General features: G+C 42.1%; 1 protein-coding gene and 1 long non-coding RNA gene across 3 annotated transcripts in view; one reads left to right on the forward strand and one right to left on the reverse strand.

Annotated features, from left to right (window-relative positions):
• Positions 1–244: 244 nt before the first annotated feature.
• LOC118917334 (uncharacterized) overlaps positions 245–21,319 on the reverse strand; it is a 72,005-nt gene continuing 50,930 nt past the window's right edge. Inside the window, exons 3-5 of one of the 2 annotated variants that reach the window (XR_008992069.1) lie at positions 14,542–14,646; positions 14,152–14,238; positions 245–1,351 (exon numbers count right to left, since the gene is read on the reverse strand). This is a non-coding gene — a long non-coding RNA (uncharacterized LOC118917334). Of the gene's footprint in view, positions 1,352–14,151; positions 14,239–14,541; positions 14,650–21,319 lie in introns of both variants that reach the window. The other variant, XR_008992068.1, reaches the window with a different exon arrangement.
• Positions 19,140–21,319, forward strand: part of HMGA2 (high mobility group AT-hook 2) — a 139,844-nt gene continuing 137,664 nt past the window's right edge. The window contains exon 1 of the mRNA XM_057486851.1: positions 19,140–20,027. Coding sequence (XP_057342834.1) covers positions 19,917–20,027 — 111 coding nt within the window. The 5' untranslated portion in view covers positions 19,140–19,916. The remainder of the gene's footprint in view (positions 20,028–21,319) is intronic.

Raw genomic sequence — 21,319 nt, forward strand, 5'->3', positions numbered from 1 at the left:
TGCTTCACCACCGGCTGCTTTAGGTACTTATAGAAACAGCCAGAATACTAGCCTATGGTTTGCTTGAAAATGCCGGATAAACAGCCTGATTTCTCCTATGCCCCCGAAGTACAGATTTCCTTGACCAGGAACGGCAATACCAACGATCTGTTACAACCTAACTTAAGACAAAGCCATGTTTTCTGTGATGGTGTAAATCAAATGGCATCTACAGTTACCTGTAGGCAGCGCATTGTCTCCGGAGCATTACAGAATTCCTTTTAGTTTCTCTTACTTTGCGTAACATTAAATGACTTACTGCCCCCTCAAAAAGAAGAATAAAGGAGGAAGGGAAGGAAGGGAGGGAAGAAAGGAGGGAAGGAAGGAAACACAAGGTGACGGAGGAAAGAGAAGAAAAACCGAGAAGCGTGGAAGGGAGGAAGACCCCACTGACACGTGGGATGCGGATATACCACGCTCATCATTACAGTCACTTCCTTGAACATGTTAAATGGAAGCTTGCCCACTTCTTAGCTGTCTACGGAGGGAAGAGGCGCAGTTGGCCAAGGCACGGCAGAGGCACCCGGGTGAGGGAGGTGGGTCTGCAGCCCTGCCTCCTGGGGGCAGCGACAAGCGATCACACGCCGCGGCCCAGCCCCAGCCCTGGGTGACAAGGCAGGTGGGCCCTTCCGTCAGCAAACCAGGCTGAGATTTAGCGCCGGCACAAAGTACTTCAATGTGCTGTTGAAATTCACGCAGTCGATATTCCTCATTGTGCAGAATAAGTGAACCAGCGCCAGCTACAACATTGAAAGCTCCTGGCTAATCAGATATTTTCTTTGTAGTGGTATTTACGCTAACATAGTTTTCTTTTATTTTTGGATGAGGTCTTTAGTAAAACAGAACTTCCTCTGCCTTTTCCTCCTCTTGCTCCACGCCGCCCCCCTCTCCCCTTAATCTCACCAGTGGGGGAGGGGAAACCACAGGACAGGATATCTGGCTTTATGCCACTAGGTCCTGCAATTGAACAGTCAGCAGATGAGTAGAATGATTGTATTTAAGAACAAACAAAAGGAAAATATAAATCCTTTAGGCAGAGATATGTGTAATTTACTCTAGTTTTCTGTTTCAACTTTTGAAAGAATGCAAGATCTTAGACAATAGCGAGTCAGAAAATAGGCTGGCTACAGCACTAAATCTCCCTCAATTAGAATCATAACAAAAACATTATTTATAAACATATGGTGCAACTTGATGGGATTAAAAAATGGTGGATCCAATTTGCCAACTCCATCCATAATGTCCCAGGAGTAGTGAAAACCGTGCTCCTTGTAGAGACATCTTAGCATTCTCAGCAAATCTTGCAGAATCCCTGGAAAGATTAAACAGAGCGCCTAAATTTTCGGCAATTGACTCGGGCTTCAGGTTTCATCTCTCGGTTCTCTGTCAGCCCCAACATTTATGTCAGGAAAAATGTCATCTGGTGGCACACCAATGTTGCTGAAACTGTACATCTCTAAGGACAATTAAACATTTGGCACAACATCATTGATCATAATGGCTCTAGTATGTGACCACTTGCATTCCATTCTGTGCAATTCTGACAGAGTAAATCCCTAAAACCCAGTTTTGTTCCTTCGAGTCCATACAAATGACCTTCAGCTTTTGTCAACTCTGAAATGCTTAGACTGACCTTCAGGACCTTCCACAGTCTGGCTCCTCCTAGCTCTCTGCCCTGACTTCTCCCTGCTCCCTTTCACACACCCTACTGCTAGACAGAATAATTTAGCTCACACCGATGCACCATGCATTCCTACTTCTCTCTTTGACTAATCATTCCTTGTTGACCTGTACTTCCGCTCTCTCCCTGCTCCATATTTAGTATATTCACATTATTTTTTAGAATTATTTGTATGTTGGTTCTTGCTCCTAAATAACTGCAGGCCTTTGAGGGGAACATACTTACTCACTTTTGTTCTCTTCTCTCCCCCATCAGCGCACATAGCACTGTGCTTTGCAAGTAGTAGACACTCTACAGTTATTTGCTAACTGTGGGTATGAGCAAATGAATTCTGAGTAGATTGAAAGTCAGAAGATAAATGTTAAATCACTTAAACAATGATTTGGGAAGTCAAAAATAGGGAAAAATAAGTTTGAATCACATGTAATTAGTGCTACAGGAGAAAAATACAATCCCCTGAATCATTCTATACCTTTACCTTGCATTAAAATTTAAACAGGAATGTTCCCACTGGAGATGTCTATGTATGTGATATGTGCCAAGAGAAGTTAGAGTAGTAGTTGTATTGTATTCATGAAATGATATTTAATCATGTCAATATTAGTGTCATTTTTATGTTATCTCCTGGTAAGGAGAGTTTGGAGGAATACATTTTAAGACTAAGTAAGTCTACCCCACAAAAGAAATCCTATCCTGAAGTTCTGATGCTAAGCCACTAAAATTTTAGTTGCCGATACTATGAAACCACCAAACACCAGTGTAAAATAGTATAGAACCCTCGGTAGATGATTAAATCCAAGGAAGAGCAATCCACGTGTCTACTGGATGCGTCCATGCAGGGAGTATGGGAGCAGCTGTAAGCTTTCACAGATAGTGTCATAAGACATGATTTTAACTTCTGATCATCATCTGTGTATTAGCAACAGCTTTGGAGTGTCATGACTCTATGTACGGAAGGAAGAGAGAAAAATCAGAGTACAAGACAAAAATAGACCTATTTAAAAAAGGCAAGGCAAGTATTATCATCACTTTCCAGAGTTTCTCTCTCTGATTCTAAACTCTGTGTCCCCATACCACTTCAAGCTTTGGGAAAGGAGAGAAGGTGAGAAAGATGAAATGATGTAGGGAAGACAGGGACATGGGAAGAAAGTGGGGTGAGGAAGAAGTCGGGGTACTGAGGAATGGTTAGAATCACAAAGAAATGGGGAATGGACTAGAACCTGCTTTAAGCACCAGAGACAAAAAAAGACAAACTGAACAGTTTTGTATCATGTACAATGTACTAAACCTCCTACTTCTGCTACCACAAGCTAGTAGGTGCCACATATGGTCACAATTCTAGGCATTTTATGTATACTAAATCATTTAACCTCACGACAAACCTACAGGGGGAAAGTCACAGAACGCCTGATCTAAAGTGTCTCAAAGCAAACAGTCATACAAACGGGCAGTCGTTCCCCTGAAGGCCTCTACACTTCTCAAGTTCTAGGGGGCTCTAAGTGATGGAGGCTACGGTGTATGCTTACACTTCTGCTGCAAGAGAGGCCAGAAAAGGGAATATCTGGTATTTTTAGCTTTTATATTAAGAGGCAAGATGTGCCCCATGGAGTATTAAGTGGGAATTTCCAAAACACAGGGTGCTGATCTTGTGTGGCCAAGAAGAGTAAGAGAGGGTCTCTGCACATAGAGTCACAAACGCATACAACATTTAGCCTTAACAAGCAATTGTGAACAGAAATTACTCCTGGAGAGTGCACTTGGAGCTAAAATTCAGGGAGTGGGTGGAAGAGAGTCTTCTTATTTTATGTCTTTCTGTAGTATTTGAGAATTTTATTAGGGATGGGTTTTTGTTTTGTTTCAATTTTAAGAAACTCATTTGCTATATAAAAGATCTGTTCCTTTATTAAGAACTGTTTTTTCAGAGGTCAGAATGTTTTAATTAAATTATGTACCCTCTCTTTTCAGATTTAGTGGCTACCATTCAGTTTTTCATTCACGTATCAAAGACTTAATTGAATTGTATGCAAGGCCCAAGAGATAGAAAGATAGAAGACGCAGCCACTGCTCTTAAGGAGAGAGTGAATGATTATGACAAGAAGTGGGAATGAGATGTCTTTGAATGTTTTGGGTTTTATTTTCTTTCATTTCCTTAAATATTGGCCAGACCTTAGCTTCAGAGAGTAAATGCCTCAACTATGCAGTTTTAATTAGCTTTACTTGTTTTTTCTCTATATAAAATGGAATTGAGAACTATAAGTTGTATATCTTTATGGTGATTTCCAAGCTAATTCATGTTGGAGTCTTTAAAAGGGGTTGCTGAAGAAGTATTTTATACTCTTGAACTTCATTTTTAAAAAAGATTTCTTTAGAATTAGTTAACATCACCTTATGTTTTGTGTTGGATTGTGAAAGACTTATTGCAATCAAGATGTATACCTTTAACTGATGGTAAAATAAGCATACTAAAAGTTTGTATTTCCTCTAAGCCTGGGATTTTACACATAAACATAAAAATAAATATAAAATCTACCATCTGAATTATTCTATCTTCCTTTTGACATCTTGTTTTGATATTTATTAAACATTCATGGCATGACCAAGTCAAGAGGTGATGCTTTATTCTAACCCCCCACAATCACTCTTAGCAACCCAAGCCACCTTAGGCAGGCAGCTTGCTGTGTGGGTGCAGCAGCAGGATCTGGCCCCTTCTTGCAATCAGCTTACCTTCCCTAAACTCGGGGGTCATCACTGGCTTTCAAAAGCCATGCTGGCTTTTGACAGAGGCCCAATTTGTCGACATAAAATAATACTCTACTCTTATAGGTAAAAAAAGCTCTTTGATTTGGAATTAATTTGTTATATAAACTGTGTTTGAAATGCACTCTTACATTTTGACATATAAGATGTCAACTCAGTTGATTAAAACAATGGCTTCCATTCTCTACTTTGAGGCACTGTAGAGCTCCATGAAGGTGCCTGGGGCAGTGAAAGACAGAGGTTAAAAGTGTGCCTTGGGGTTTAGAGCTGCAGGGCTCTGCTGCCCAGTCCCAGATCAGTGCATTTTCTACCCTAACTTTCTGTATATTGGGCTTTCATGTAAAGTTTCTTTGAAGAAGAGTTTCTACTGATAAAAATAAATGTGACTTTAAATTTAAGATGTGTATTCTCTTCAACTCAGAAATGTGCCTTTGAGAAAGTATCCTGCATATATACATGTTCAAAGATGTATATGCCAAGAATTCCTTTATCATTTCATAATAGCCGTTAATGGGGAACAATCTAGTATTCTTCATAGTATACTATACGCTGAAGTTGTACCATACTATGAAAATATTATATACAGATGATAAAAATGCATGGAAACATCGTCAGGACAAGTTTTTTAAAAGCAGGTTTCAGTACAATGTGTATAGTTCGGTCCAGTTAACATGAAACAAAGCTGTGTATTTGCCTATATATTTACGCAAATTCTTAGAAAAAAGGATTAGAAGGCTGTATATCAGCTGTTTCCAATGGTTATCTCTGGGAAGAGAATATGTAGAGTTGGTAGGCTGGTAAAGAAAGACTTTCACACTTTCATGTTTGGCCAAATATTTCTGAATTGTTTGAATGTTCTACAGTTAGATTTTATTCAAGCTAGCTTCTATACATTATTAAAGGAAATCTTTTTTATTGAGTTTGAAAACCTTTGTGTTAGATCATGGTGCTAATGAGGCCATGAATATCTGCCTTTTCCTATGTAGACAAGTTAGTGCCACATACAGAAAATCTCTATTTGTCTGATAAAAATTGCACCCACTAACGACAAACAGCTTTCACAAGCACATATGCCATTTGTCACGGGCAGATCAGGTGAGAGAGTATGACTGGTTTATTGTCCTTGGCTCCTAGCATGTGTCCTTTGGGCAGGTTTGTGGCTCTATCCTTTGTTAAGCCATACCATACAATCCATCCACTTATAGTATACAATTCATTGTTTTTCATATATTCACAGAGGTGTGAAACCATCACTACAGTCAATTTTAGAACCTTTCCATCACCCCAAAAAGAAAGCCCTTACCCATCAGCAGTCATTCCTCATCCCTCTATTCCATCCTCTGAACAACACCCATCTATCTCCTGTCTCTACAGATTTCCCTATACTGAAATTTTCCTTTAAACGGAAACATACAGTACATGACTTAATGAGTCTGGTTTCTCTCAGTTAACCTAATGTTTTCAAAGGGCACCATGTTGTGGCATGTGTCAACACGCTATTCCTTGTTACTTACTGAGTAGTATTCCATTAGAGGAATATACCACATTTTGTTTGTCCTTTCAGCAGTTGATGGACATTTGTGCTGTTTCCATTTCTGACTATTGTGAATAATTCTGCTACTCACATTCATGAATACGTTTTTTTGTGGACCTATGTTGTCTTTTCTCTTAATATTTCTAGGAATGGAATTGCTGGGTCATATGGTAATTCTACCTTTCACATTTTGAGGAACTGCTACACTGTTTTCCAAAGAGGCTGTGTCATTTTACATTTCCACCAGCAGTATGGGAGTGTTCCAATTTCTCCATATTCTTGCCCAAACTAGTTTTATCTGTCTTTTTGATCACAGTCATCCTAGTGAGGGTGAAGTAGTTTCCATATGTTCTTGTGTCTTTGAGAATGACCGCTTGTATTAATTAGGCTTTTGCTACAACAACATTGTGTAATAAAAACAACCTCAAACTTCAGTGGCTTCAACCACAAGCGTCTATTTCTCCCTCACTGCATGCTGACTGTGGCTCTCCTAGGCTTGCCTGGGTATTAGTTCTGATCCAATTCATGAGACTTTACCCTAAGACAGAGAATGCTGATCTCAAAGGGGACTTGAGAATCTCAAGCAGCAAGGAGAGATATTCTGCAGCCTAAAAATGGCACGTGTTACTTCTGCACTCAAACCATAGTCTAAAAATTTCATGTTGCCCACTCCAGCTTCAGCAGAGCTGGGAAGTAAACTTGGCTTGCAGTGGCAAAAGACATGAGTATATCATTTAATTAAGTATGGAAATAAAGAGTTGGGAACAGTCCAATTTACCTGATCACTCAATTCTCTTATCTCCAGTTCTATCCTCTTTCCTGTTTGCTAACATAGCTTAGTCATTACACCTTTTATGTTGCTGTCATTCAAAATTCTGTATGTCTCAAATCTAAGAAACCCTCTTCATTCTCTAAATAACACCTCCTGCCAATGTTTCTGTCTGGAGAACAAAACCCCAATTTGCAATTATTCGAAGCTCAAATGATTAAGAATTAGAACAGCCTTCTTTCATCAATCTGTCTTCTCTTTTAGGTCAAATAGTGCTAGCTTCTACCCAGTATTTCTTTTCCACTTCTTTCTTAAAAAAACAACCTGATTTTATTCAGAGTGGTAATGTGCTTTTTCCCAGCCACCCTCATTTACAGCAGAGGTTGACTGTGTGACAATCTGATGTGGATTTCTGGAAACGTCTGATTTCTTTGTCATTTTCTTCTTGCTGTTGTCTGGGACATGGATATGAGACTACAGGTGGAGTGGCTATGTATCAGCCATTTGATGATACAGATGAGAGCCACAGGCTAAGAACTGGGGTGCAGAAAGGAAGAAGGAACATGGAACACTGATAACATTATCACACCTGGCCTGCTCACTTCTGGAATTTTTTTACCTCACTCTCTTGTTGATAAAGTGTCAGTGTCTCTACATTAACTATCACATAATTTAGAAGTCTTAAAAAAGTTTATGGTAATTCAGATGTTCCAAAATCTCCTCTAAACTTTGAATCTTTCATCCCATGGTTATTTGCTGTTCTTTCAACCACCCACTCACCCAAGATCTAGTCTTTGTCCTTTTCTGCCCTGTTCTGTGCCCTACCCAGAGGTTGATGCCAGCAACCTAAGTCACCCAGGCCCCCTTGTTTGGTGGCTTCTGGCTGGGTTACAAGGGATACACTGTCATAAGAAAGCACAGCAGAAGGAGAAGTCCGGCCTCTCTTCCCACCTATTCCCAGCTTTGGTGCCTCTTCTCTGACAGTGGTCACGTGCTTCCCTGAACTCTGCTCCTATCAGGCAGTCCCTCCTCTGGGGCTCCAGCTCTCACTAGCATCTTTAACACTACTTCTGTGGCTTATCCCTTCAGCCCTAGGGTGGTAATGGCTCACCAATATTGCTAATGTCTGGGTGCCTCAACATTCCTTGTTTGTTCCTGTAACTGCTCAATTTCTAATATGGTCCTAGAGTTAAGTGCCTTCACAAGAACCATCTGCAGTGAATTGTTTCCAGCTGGCATCTGACTAAACCTCTCTTGGTATATGCATTTCAGGTTTGCATTTCAGCAACTTTTCTCATAATCCTCCCTTTGTTTGAAATCCCTTTCCTCCCATCTCTGTGTCTAGCTATCTTTCAAGGCTCTCCAACACCACTGCTCCCAAGAAGCTTCACTTGCTCCCCACAGCATGGAAATTTCTTCTTTCCTTGAACTCACTCAGTACACATCGACAGTCATTCTCTTTTTCTGCTTTAAATTATTATGTACATGGTACTTTGGCCAGTTTGTAAATTCTTTGAAGTCTGAACTCACACCCAGGTCTGATTTGTTTTGTTTTTCTCTCTTTCCTTTAGGTTCTTCCTGAACTTTGCCTCCCTCCCCAAAAGCAACTGAAACAAAGGTTGGCACCAAACAGGTGTTCTATCACTCATTCATTCTTACTACACTTATTACTGCTTATTACTGCTTCTTATTACTACTATAATAGGTACCAATTACAAATTTATTACAATGTACTCTTTACAAAAATTATGAAAATGACACAAACGAAAATTTCCCATTGGTAATAATGTGGCTGTTACATTTAAAATATGCAATAATTACACAGCTATGATACATATATGATTGGGGACTTAATTTTTATCTCAGTTTTCAGGGGATAAATCTGGTCTTCTCCCATTATTTTTCCTGGGTATCAAAGAAAGAAATCATGTGTGTGTAAACATTCATCTTAACTGAGGCTATTTAACATTATGAGTTGGAATTGGAGTTACAGGCTTGCTATGGTATGTTTTCTGACATATTTATATAACGATAACAATATTATACACAGCAGTAATGGTAGTATAATTCCATTCGGGTTCCCAGACTTGATTCCAATGTGTGTTAAGTATGTGGGAGCTGGGTCTCCCCACACGTAACACCAAGCAATTCTGGAGCACCAGCTGGGTGCTGGAGAACTCAGTTCTGATGCTATCTGCCTGGAGAAAGCACCAGATTTCCCAGGTTCAGGGCTCTGTTCTACAAGATTGCCCTCCACCCCCAACTCTAGGCACTGGTCGCAAGCCCCAGGCAGTTCCCTGTGCTTCTGACCTACCAGCTATAGATCAGAGGTTCCAACAACCTCTTCTTAGGTTTGATTAATTTGCTAGAGTGGCTCACAGAACTCAGGAAAACACTTTTACCAGTTTAATAAAGGATACCGCAAGGATATACATTAACAGCCAGATGAAGAGATACACAGGGCAGGGTCCCAAATAAAGGAGCTTCTATCCTCGTGGAGCTTGTGGCCTGGCTTGGTGGCACGTGTAGGTGTTCTGGCTCCCCAAGCATAGATGCTCTTCCTGACTGAGAAGCAGGTCTGATGGAGCAGAGAGATAAATTCTTCTCAGGATTTTTCGTGAGGCCTTCATTGCATAGTCATGATTGACTAAATTATTGGCCATTGGCTGATTCAGCCTCCAGCCCCTGCCCTTGGGTGGGGGTCCAAAAGTTTCTCATTAACATGAAAGAACACCCATTTCACCAGTGTTTTCAGTAACTGTGGATGAAGACCAAATATATCCGGGAAATATATATTTGGTCATCTGAATGACCAAATATGTATTTTTTTTTTTTTTTTTAAGATAATTATTTTTTTTATTGAAGGGTAGTTGACGCACAGTATTACATTACATTAGTTTCAAGTGTACAACACAGTGATAAAACATTTATATACATAATTCTAGGTTCCAGCTATCACCCTACCAAGCTGTTACAATAACTTGACTATATTCCTTATGCTATACATTACATCCCGGTTACTAATTTATTTTACCATTGGAAGTCTGTCCTTTTTTTTTTTTTTTTTTTTTTTTTTGTGAGGGCATCTCTCATATTTATTGATCAAATGGTTGTTAACAACAATAAAATTCTGTATAGGGGAGTCAATGCTCAATGCACAATCATTAATCCACCCCAAGCCTAATTTTCGTCAGTCTCCAATCTTCTGAGGCATAACAAACAAGTTCTTACATGGAGAACAAATTCTTACATAATGAATAAGTTACATGGTGAACAGTACAAGGGCAGTCATCACAGAAACTTTCGGTTTTGCTCATGCATTATGAACTATAAACAGTCAGTTCAAATATGAATACTCATTTGGTTTTTATACTTGATTTATATGTGGATACCACATTTCTCTCTTTATTATTATTATTTTTAATAAAATGCTGAAGTGGTAGGTAGATACAAGATAAAGGTAGAAAACATAGTTTAGTGTTGTAAGAGAGCACATGTAGATGATCAGGTGTGTGCCTGTAGACTATGTGTTAATCCAAGCTAGACCAGGGCAATAAAACATCCACGTATGCAGAAGATTTCTCTCAGAACGGGGGGGTGAGGTTCTAAGCCTCACCTCTGTTGATCCCCAATTTCTCACCTGATGACCCCCCTGTGACTGTGCCTGTCTTAGGTTGTTCCTCCCTTGAGGAATCTTACCCGTCTCTGGCTAACCAGTCATCTTCCGGGGCCATACAGGGAAATGTAAAAAAATATGTATTTCTTATGACTCATTATATTGCAAGAGTTATTTTCTAATTAGTCTTTTTAAGCTCTGTTTTGGGAGTTCTAGAGATTCTTCCCAGGAACGGAAATAGATTGAGATGTGTTCAATAGGCTTGCGCTTTAAAAAAAGTGCTCTGGTCTTCAAGAAGAGTGAAACAATTTCTCCAATTCATCCCTCACTGCAAACATTCCCCATAATATCCCTCTGTTTAATTGCTAAGTCTCTGCCTAAATATTTCCACTATCTGGGAATTCCCTTACTGTACAATAATATTATACAATATGTTTTTTAAGCAACCCTAAGTTCACAAAGTTTTATATTTGCTGAAACCCGACTACCCATCATTTTTCTGCCTGAAACATTAAAGAATATATCTAAGTTTACTTGATATATTAAATGGCAGGACTTGAAGACGGTGATCATTCTCTCACAAGTTTCTCTTCATAACAACCCCACTTCCTTCAGACGGTCTTCCTATGTCATGTTTGGAAAACCCACTTTGGTCACATGTTATTTGTCAAAATTCTTAAAACACAATGCCTAGAAGTGAAAATAATTTTCCTGATTCTATATTATACATTAACAATGACAAAATACATAGTCATATTATTACTGTCTCCATTCTGGGTATTTAAAAGCCAGTTACAGTGACTTGCAGTTTTTGGTCTGGCATGTAAGGAACTTAAACAATTTGCCACTCAGTCTGTCCTAACAGTAAAAAGCTGAACAAACTAAAAAAACAGTTCTTCTGAGATACATAAAAGAAGTGAGATTGCAGTGCAAATAAGCATCTCAAAAATTGAAGAGACCTGTGAACACAGAGAATCACAGCTTCGCAGAACAGAAACCATGCAAAAGCAATACCAGGGTAAGGAAAACTGAACTGTAATTGATGAATTGGTAATGCAGTAAGATAAGAAAAGGAAGTAAAAAGCATATAGAATGGGAAGGAAAAAAGTAAAACCATCGTCGTTCACACATGACATGATTGTGTAGAAAATCCAAAACAAAAAATCTAACAGCAAGTAATTAGAACAGTTTTGCAGATACAAGGTTAATATATAAAAGCCAATAACATTGCTGTATACCAGTAATGAACAAGTGGAACTTGAAATTAAAACCACTTTACCATTCACATTAGCATACCCCAAAATAAAATACTTTGGTATAAATCTAACAAAATATGTACAGAACCTGCATGAGAAAAACTACAAAACTCTGATGAAAGAAATCAAAGAACTAAATAAATGGAGAGAGAGTCCATACTCATGAACAAAAAGACTCAATATAGTTGAGATGTCAGTTCTTCCTAACTTGATCTATAGATTCAACATAATCCCTATCAAAATCCCAGCATATTTTCTCATTGATATCAATAAGCTAATTCTAAATTTTATATGGAGGGGCAAAAGACCCAGAACACTCAACGCAGTATTAAAGGAGAAGTACACAGTCATAGAGAAATTATACTACTTGACTTCAAGATTTATTATGAAGCTGCAGTAATAAAGACAGTGTTCACAAAAGAATAGAGACATAGATCAATGGAATGGAGAAGAGCCATAGATCAATGGAATGGAGAAGAAAACACAGAAATAGACCCACACAAATATAGTCAACTGAACTTTGACAAAGGAGCAAGGGAAATACAATGGATTTAAATGAAATTAAAATACCATTTTAATAAATGGTACTGGAACAACTGGACATCCACATGCAAATGGAGAAGGCTCTCAGTTGAATCAGTACTCTTTAAAGTGCTTTCCTAGAAGTACTTCCGAAAGACTTCTGTTTATATTTCATTAAGTAGCCCAATCTAGAAGGGAGTCTGGGAAATGTAGTTTTATAGTTGGGTATATCGCTCAACACTGTAGGTATTCTTTTACTAAATTAGAAGGGAAGGATGGATATTTGATGGGAGCCCAGTAATATCTGCTGCTTAGTCAAACATGCAATCCTAAGAATTGTTTTTAAGGCACTTTTCTCACCTATATTGTTATGGCTTATTTTCCCCCTTTTTCAAAACTAATTACATACTTCATATTCATCTTCTTAAATTGTATAATGGCTTGTCGAGATCTTTTGAACCTTAATTTGATCATTCGTTGAGTTAGCTAACCCTTCTACCTTTAGGATATTTGAAAATTTGAAAACTTATGCCAGGATGCTGATAAAAGAGACCACCTTTGAAGATGATGTCAGCACCAAGGAATGCATAACTTCCTAGCCATATTTCTTCATCTTTTCACAAGGCTGTCATAAAAATTTTTATCAAATGCTTTCTTAATTCCAGGTGTTCACGTGTGTGTGTGTGTGTGTGTGTGTGTGTGTGTGTGTGTGTACTGTAGAATACAATGAAGTCATTAGAAGTGGTACTGTAGAAGAAAATTCACTGAGATGAAAAACAATCATGATGTATTTACATAAAAATAGCTTATGGAACAGAATGTGCAGCATGAACCTATATTAGTTCATCTAAAGTATAGATGGATCAAAATGTTTCAGCATCATCTATGAATGATGGAAAAACTGGGGAACTTTTCTTTGTTTTTCTGCCACTTGCTTTTTCTACAATGCACTTTCCATTTCTTCCACTTTTGCATTTCTTATTTGTGATGAGAAAAAAGGATAATAAAAGTAGCTCATCAAAAAAAGAAATAGATTCTTCTAGAAGCATTGTAGAGAATGAGGCCAGAGAGAAAGACACCGGAGTTATCTAAATGAAGAGAGCTCCAAATTAAGAGTGAAAGTGAGGGTATAGAGAGTAGACAGATTCAAGAACTACTTAGAAGACAGAACTGGAGGGACCTGGTACCATCTGATGTAGAAAGAGAAGGAGGATTTAAAGTGATTCCCAGCTACGAGTGATTTCTAGCTAAACAAATCGCCCATTTGAAGTACCTATCTTTCCCTCTTTCCCTCTCTTCCTCTCTCTCTCTCCCCATCACTCTACCTCTATCTCAGTCTCTATCTCTATTGCTGTGACCTGAAATTCCTGCAGCCAGCATCCTGGACAGACATAGGGAGAGGTCATGCATTCAGATAATTCCAGGCTGCCCCATGCACTGCTTCTAAACCCCAAACTGATGTGAAGTAGATCAGATTATTATTAATTGGGATGAGGTAAAGAAAAAGAAAAACAAGTTTTAGAGAAAAAAGATAGGCCAATTTCTATGGTTATATAACAAACCACCCCAAAATTTAGTGGCTTAAGATCAAAAACAACATTTATTTTATTCATAAATTTGCAACTGGGGCAGGACTCAGCAGGTGTCTCTCTCCTCTCCTATCTACTTTCCATCAGTTTGAGATTGTTTAGAGGCAGGGGGTGGAGGGCCTGGAATTATCTGAAATGTATGACATCTCCCTATCTCTCCAGTATGGTGGCTTCAGGAATTCCAAGTTACAGAAACAGAGATAGAGGTAGAGATAGATGGAGAGAGAGAGAGAGAGAGAGAGAGAGAGAGAGAGAGAGAGAGAGAGAGAGAGAGAGAGAGAGAGAGAGAGAGGAGAGAAAGAGAAAGAAAGAGGGAAAGATGGAAAACTATGCAAGATGGTGTGTTTCCATGCTTGGTAGGTGTTACGCAACCACTTGGGACACTTACCAGAGAACTCTATGAGTAATTGTGTTTTGGAGGCAGTTCATGGGATGGAGCATGAAATGAGATCCCTCTTGTATCAATTTTCTATTGCTAAATAACAAATTACCACAAACTCCATGATTTAAAACACCATTTAAATAGCCATTTATTAGTTCATAATTTTCTAGGTCAGAAGTTGGTATAGCATGGCTGGGTTCTCTGCTGGGGGTGTCACAGGGCTGAAATCAAGGGGTTAGCCAGACTGAATTCCCATCTGGAGCCTGTGGGGCAGATTCCACTTCCAAACTCATCCTCATTGGCAAAATTCAGTTCCTTGCAACTCTACGAAGGAGGTCCCTGTTTTCTTGCTGGCTGTTGGCCAGAGGCTGGCCTCAGCTCCTAAAGGCTGCTCACCTTTCTTGCCATGTGTCCTCTTCTTTCAAACCAGTAATGGCAGGTCAAATCCTTCTTGAGCTCCAAATCTCTAAATTGCTTCCTTAAAATCAGCTACAGAAAACTCTGCTTTAAAACACACAGATGATTACATCAGACTCACCTGAATAATTTTTTTATCTTAGGGTCAACTGTGCCATCTAACAGAATCTAACCAAGGGAGTAAAATCCAGCACGTAAAGTCCCAGAGATTATACGAGGCATGTACACCAGGGGGGCAGGAAATCTTAGGGGCCATTTTTGCATTCTGCCTACCACACCTCCCATTCCTTAATCTGACTGAAAAGCTCATGTCCCTCCAGCTATCCAAAGCTTCTTGATGTTATTTCCTGACTAAGATAGTTTGGGGATGACAATATAATGTCAACAGATGAGAGATCAAAATTAAACCATTTCACTTCTGTTCTGCTTTTATGACTTTTGTCAAAAAAGTGCTCTGTGAATCCCAGAACATTTTGGGTACTCAGTATTTGTTAAATGAATTGCAGATTGGATAGAGGAGAACAAATATTTGTAAGGGTAAATGAGAGGCTTAACATAAAGGTAAATAGATTTTAAATGAGCACCTAGCTGTTTCAAAAGAGATTCTCTCCAGTTCTGGATGAATTACATTCCTGAGACATAAGTATAATGGGTGAGATTACTACAAAACCACTTCAGTTTATGTTTGTTGAATGAAAGCGTAAACAAATTCATTTTGTTTAGTGATCTCAGTCTACTGAACTAGAAAGCCTCTACAACCCCTCCACCCCCACCAAAATGTTAACTTGGCAGCATATATTCTGTCTTGGTGATACTGTAGGAAAACTCTTAGAGATGATCTCTTCTACATTTCATTAAATATTAAGTATAATTTAAAAGACAATCTCTAAAATTGTTAAGTTTGAGCAGTGCAAATAAATTCATTTCAAAACACTAGAAATATATTTTAGAAATATGTGTTTACTTTGTATTATACTAAACATTTATATACTATACATATTTATGTATATGCATATATGTGTGTGTATATATATGTTCTGTTCAATTCTGTTCATTCTGCTCAATAAATATTAGTTATAATTTTTTTCTGTGACCCTATATATTCATTTCTAAAATGATATTATAATAAATCTCCATTTAATTACATATGAAATTAATCCATTTATAATTCAGTTATGAGAAAAGTCGTCAATTGTCCTTTAATTTATGAATATTTTAAAGTAAAAATATGTGATAAAGTGCAAGGTAAGAACCTCAACCTCTTCATGACTGATGCTTCTTCCTTTAGTCAAAAGAATTTTTTAAAGATATTTAAATATATGCAATGCTTTTTTCATCCCATAGTATATTTGTAAAATAGTAACTCATTCAGAGCAATTTTGTTATAGCAACCAATTAGTAAGTACCAAAAGTCTGTTATGAACTGAACACTACCTACACACAACTGCTGCAAAAAAGAGGTGTTAGAAATGCTACCTGTCTCCATGGAGTCTACATACAATTTACATGTAAACAGCATACGATTAGTGAACAAGAAATTATATGTTTTTAAGTCTGTTAGAACTGAAAGAACCCTTCAAGAGTATAGTGATCTTTCATTTTAGAAATGAGGATACTGGGATCCAGAGAGGAGAAATGATTTTCCAAAGGCCACAAGGCTGGATTAATGAAGTTGTAGAGGAACCCAGGTCTTATAACTAAGTCAGAGGCATTTAAACATGTCCCACTGAAACCCACAGCAAGAAATAGATTTTCCATACATATATTCATTGATCTATGGTGCCACTGATTTTAAAACACATCAGTATTATATATCTCACTAAAATAGAAATGATACTGCCTAGAATGTGATAACAGTGTTAAAACATCCTAAACTCTAAACCTAAACTCTAAAATACATACCAATTTCCAAAACATTAAAAGCTGGGAAAAAGAAGCATCTGAATATAATTCTTATACACATTTATTATAACTAGAACTTTTACATGTGATATTCTATTGCAACATTCTATTTTTTAAAATGATGTTATGGATCCACTGAATTAATTTTACCATCTACTAGTGAGCTGACCTGATCCAAACACTAACTCATGTATCACAGATAATTAGAAATCTTGTTAACATATACAACCAAGCTGCTAATTATTCAGTTTGATAGGTGCAGAAGAAGAAAAGAAATAGTTTCATGTGGACAGAAACCACCTGGCAAGTTTTCAAATTATAAGTAAGAATTTAGCTTGAATGGATGGGTAAAATATGGTGAGATAAAGAAAAGGAAATAAACAATTGAGCAACTTAAACTGGAAAGAAAAAACCCACTAATGTAAACATAAAACAAATTTCAAAAAATTCTTCAAATAAAATAGAGCCATTTAACTTAATGAAAAGAATGTATGACACTATTTTTTAAGGTCTCAAGTAATTTCAAAAATGAAAACAAATTTTAATGTCTTTCCTACACAAAATATACAAAAACCTGGAAAAAAAAGTGTAACTTCCAGGAATGAAAATACATAAAAGTGATTTAGATAAAATTGGATGCAATATTTGTTTCATATCCTTGCTATAAATTCAAAAGAGGTCAAACAGTCTGATAGCAAAATGCCAGTGGCCTGAAAACAAGTGGCTGGCTATTTTCCCACCCCAATTTTTCTGTGCTTTGCTTAGAGTCAAAGACTAATGCAAAAATGACACTTTGGAATCCCTTCCTTGCCGACCTCTTGCAATGAAAAAAACAGAACAAAACAAAATCCAAGAATATATGTACCCAGTATAAAACTGGCTAGCTGAAATCTTCCATGATTTCTTCTACATTCTTCCTCAGAATTTTATCTCTAGTCCTTGCAAGAGCAAGCAAACAAAAACAAACCCAGAAGCCTATTTTGTATGTGTATGTAAAATGTGCACACCACAGTGCGAATGTGATCACATTAAAAAATGTGCAAACCTGGCAGTTAGGAAATGTCACTGCAATCGTGAGTACGTGAAATTTCAATCCCTTTGATGAAGATACCATCTTTCAGCCAAGCGGTGGCAGAAACCTTTGGTTCCTGTTAACCCCTCCCTCCCCAGTCAGCTGCTGGGCTCCATTCGGTGGGATGGGGGCTCTCCTCCTCAATCACAGCTAAGCGTTCCCAGGCCCAAGAGAAACCCTGGGTTGGTGCAGGGCACCCAACGTGCAGCTAAAAGTCTCAGCTCCGCAAAGAGCAGATGGAAATGGATTTAAAATGGCAACGCGGACCAATCAGCGCCGCCGCTCAGCCTCAGACATTTACACGCGCCTCCTCCGCAGGCTCCGCGAAACCTGGCTGTGCCTAACTCCCTGCCTAGGGCTGCAAAGTAGGCGTTTTTATTCCACGGTGGTCTGCGTTTTGGGAAAAAATTCTTCCTCGAGTGAAATTTTTTATTTTGGAATTATTCCAGGATAATTTTGGGTGTGATGTGTGAAAATCTGAACCGAAAATTTTCAGTTTTTGCTATTCGAGTATGAAAAGAAGTACATTTTTAAACGTACTCCACCTTTTAAAAACGGACTGTGGTCATTATGGCGTTCACGTAACTCAGAAACAGTCCAAGCAATAAAAGTAAGACTTGGCAGAAAGGGAGTTCCTAGGGAGAAGGTTAAATCGAGGTAAACTTAAGGGAGAGTCGGACAGTTGGCGCAATTGTGGGGGTAGGAAGCTAGGAGTCCTCGCGTAGGGCAACCCCTCCGCCCAGCGAGCGTTGGAACCCGGGCGCCCAGCGCCAGATCTGGGGAGCATTCGCGTGGCCTCTAGACTTTCCCGGAGAAAAAAGTTAAGCCATGAGGTTGGCGCGCTCCATGTGCGTGTGTGCACATTGCCGGCACGTGATGTGCCTGCGTCTGCAAATGTGCGTGTATATCTGCGTGCGTGTGTGCACGTGTGTCTGCATGCACTTGTGTGTGTGTACCTGCGTGCACGTGTGTGTGTGTGTGTGTGTGTGTGTGTGTGTGTGTGTGTGTGTGTGTGTGGTGCGCTGTGTTGTGCGATCTGTGATGAAGGCATTCGGAGGCAGACTAGGGCTGCCGGTGCCGGCGCGCGCTCCTCTCCAGAGCCTTCCCACTCACAGGGAACTAGACCTCTGCCGCGCGTGCAGCTAGACGCTTCCCGCAGTGCTGGCTCCGCATCGTGGGGGTGCAGGTAAAGGCCAAGCCCCCAAACGCGGCTCTGGAACAGGCACATTCCCGCGCCTTCCAAGGACAACCGCCCAGGGGCGACCTCGCGCGGCGGGCGGGGCGAGGCCGGCGGCGAGGCGGCCCGGGATCCCCGGCCTGTCCCTTTAACCCCACCGCCGGGCGGGAGCACGTGAGCGGAGCTTCGGGTGGCACCCGGGCGCCGCCGCCGCCGAGGCAGTTGTATTTCGAACGCTGCCTCTGGCCCGCGGCCAGGCGCCTTGGCTCGGCGGTCGGCCTGGCCTCCCTCCTCCTCATACTTTTCCTCTGCGCAGCCCCCTCCCCTTTATCCGCCCACGATTAGAGGTGGGCACTCCCCCCACCGTCCCCTTCCCAAGCGCGCACACACACACACACACACACACACACACACACACACACACGCACTCTCATCCCTCTTGAATCCCGGAGCTGGAACTCAGAAAACTCCAGCCCGGGCAGCGCGCGCTTGGTGCAGGACGCAGGAGCGAGCAGCCCGTCCCCCTCCGACTCTGCGGGGCCGCCGCCGCCTGCTCCCGCCGCCCGAGGAGGCGCGGTGCCACCCCCTGCTCCGTCCCTAGCCTGCGCGCAGTGCCCGGCCGGATCCCGGCACCACCTCCCCATCCTCCCTTCGCTTTCCCCGACTGCTCAGGGCGCTATTTGGTTTTCTCTCTCTCTTTCTTTTGCTTGCTCTGCGAGCGCGGAGCGGGGGGGAAGAGGAGGCGTAATTCTTTCCCCGCCTAACATTTCAAGGGACACAATTCCCTCCAAGTCTTTTCCCTTTCCAAGCCGCTTCCGAAGTGCTCCCGGGGACCGCAACTCCTGATCCCGAACCGAGGCGGGAGCCTCGCAGCTTTCAGCCCTCTTCTTCTCCGTCGCTTTCCTCTCGCTACCTCCACCGCCACCTCCGGCACCCACCCACCGCTGCCGCCGCCACCAGCAGCGCCTCCTTCTCTCCTCCTCCTCCCCTCTTCTCTCTTTTTGGCAGCCGCTGGACGTCCGGTGTTGATGGTGGCAGCGGCGGCAGCCTAAGCAGCGCAGCCCTCGCAGCACGCCGGCTCTCGCTCGCCCTGCCCAGTTCTCCAGCCCCCATCACCCACGCCCGAAAGGTGCTGGGCAGATTTGGGGCGGCTGAGGCGAAGCGGCTGCAGAGGCGGTAGCAGCGGCGGCGGCGGGAGGCAGGATGAGCGCACGCGGTGAAGGCGCCGGGCAGCCGTCCACTTCAGCCCAGGGACAACCTGCCGCCCCGGCGCCTCAGAAGAGAGGACGCGGCCGACCCAGGAAGCAGCAGCAAGTCAGTACGCGGGCGGGCTGGGGGCAGCAGCCCACCTTCGCTCTCTCCGCCTGGGCTCCGCGATGCGCGGCCACCCGCGCGCGGGAGCCAGTGGCCGCGCCGCCGCACGCCGCCCGCAGGCCTTGGGGACGGGCCGCGGGGGTCCCCGGCGTGAGCGTGCTGCTGAGCCCCGGACGCCCGCGCTGCTCCGGGCGCCGAGGTGGGGAGCTGCGGCAGTGCCTGGGTGGAGGCGGGAGGTGGGGTCGGGCGCAGCGCGTCCTCGGACTTTCGCTATTGTGCACGGCCCGGAGTGGCGCGGTGTCTCCTGGTGGCGAAGCGGCCGGGGTCCGACAAACCAGGGCTCGCCAGGAGCTTTCCGAGCAGCTTTACAATTGCCCCGGGGGAAGGAGGTGCCGGGACGAGAAGCAAGGGTGGTTTGGCGGGTCAGGGCTGGAGGGGCTGAAATCCTGGGCCCAAATGCTCTTTCTCCCGCCAACCGGGGCTGCTCGCGGGCTCAGGACTGGCGCGCCGAAGCCGCCCCCTTGGTGGCCTCCCCAAGCCCTCGGTGGCCGGAGACTCGCGCCCTCCCGACAAAGAACTCATGGGCCCTCCCTGTCCTCTTAGGGCTCTTTAAATTCGGCGCGGCCGCCTCCGAGATATCCCGGGGAAGGGACTACAGGAAAGCCTGGTTCTCTACCGGACGGGATTAACTTGTTTGGCCAAGGGCGCAGTGGAAAGTAGCGTCCGAGCGGGTGCACGGTAGCTAGGGTCACTTCCTCGCCCGGCGCCCTGTCCCCCTTTTAATCCTGGATCCCGCGCCTCAGAGCTGCAGACATTAAGTGCTTCTCCAGGACTAGTGGCTGGGGGTTGGGAGGGGACGATCGAGGGGCGCCCGGGACCCCGCGGAGTGGAGGGTTTTGTCTGCGGATGCAACCAATTAAGCGTGCAGCCGGCGCTTACAGAGCTGCGCGCAGCGCCCAGGGCGGGGGGTTTTGTTCGCTGCAATTTCCAAGCCTCTGCGGGCAAGGCTGCAGCGGGACATGTCTATTGAGAACATTTAAACTTCCCTTCCGTGGGCTTTAAAACTTTTTCGTTCCTTAGCCTTAAAGCGCTTCCTTCATGCCAAATAGGCCGACTAGAAAATAATCCTACAGTCCCAAAGCTGTGCGAGAGCAAGGTGGGGAAGTCGAACAATGTTTGCCTGCCAGTGCGTTATAGAAAACCGAAGAGGGTTGTACCTTTTTGAAATCATCAAAGGAAACAAGCCAATGTAGAGGCCCCTAAGTTTTCCCGCTCTGCCCAAGCAACACTTT

Source organism: Manis pentadactyla, chromosome 10, assembly GCF_030020395.1.
Source record: "Manis pentadactyla isolate mManPen7 chromosome 10, mManPen7.hap1, whole genome shotgun sequence".
Lineage (NCBI taxonomy): Eukaryota > Metazoa > Chordata > Mammalia > Pholidota > Manidae > Manis > Manis pentadactyla.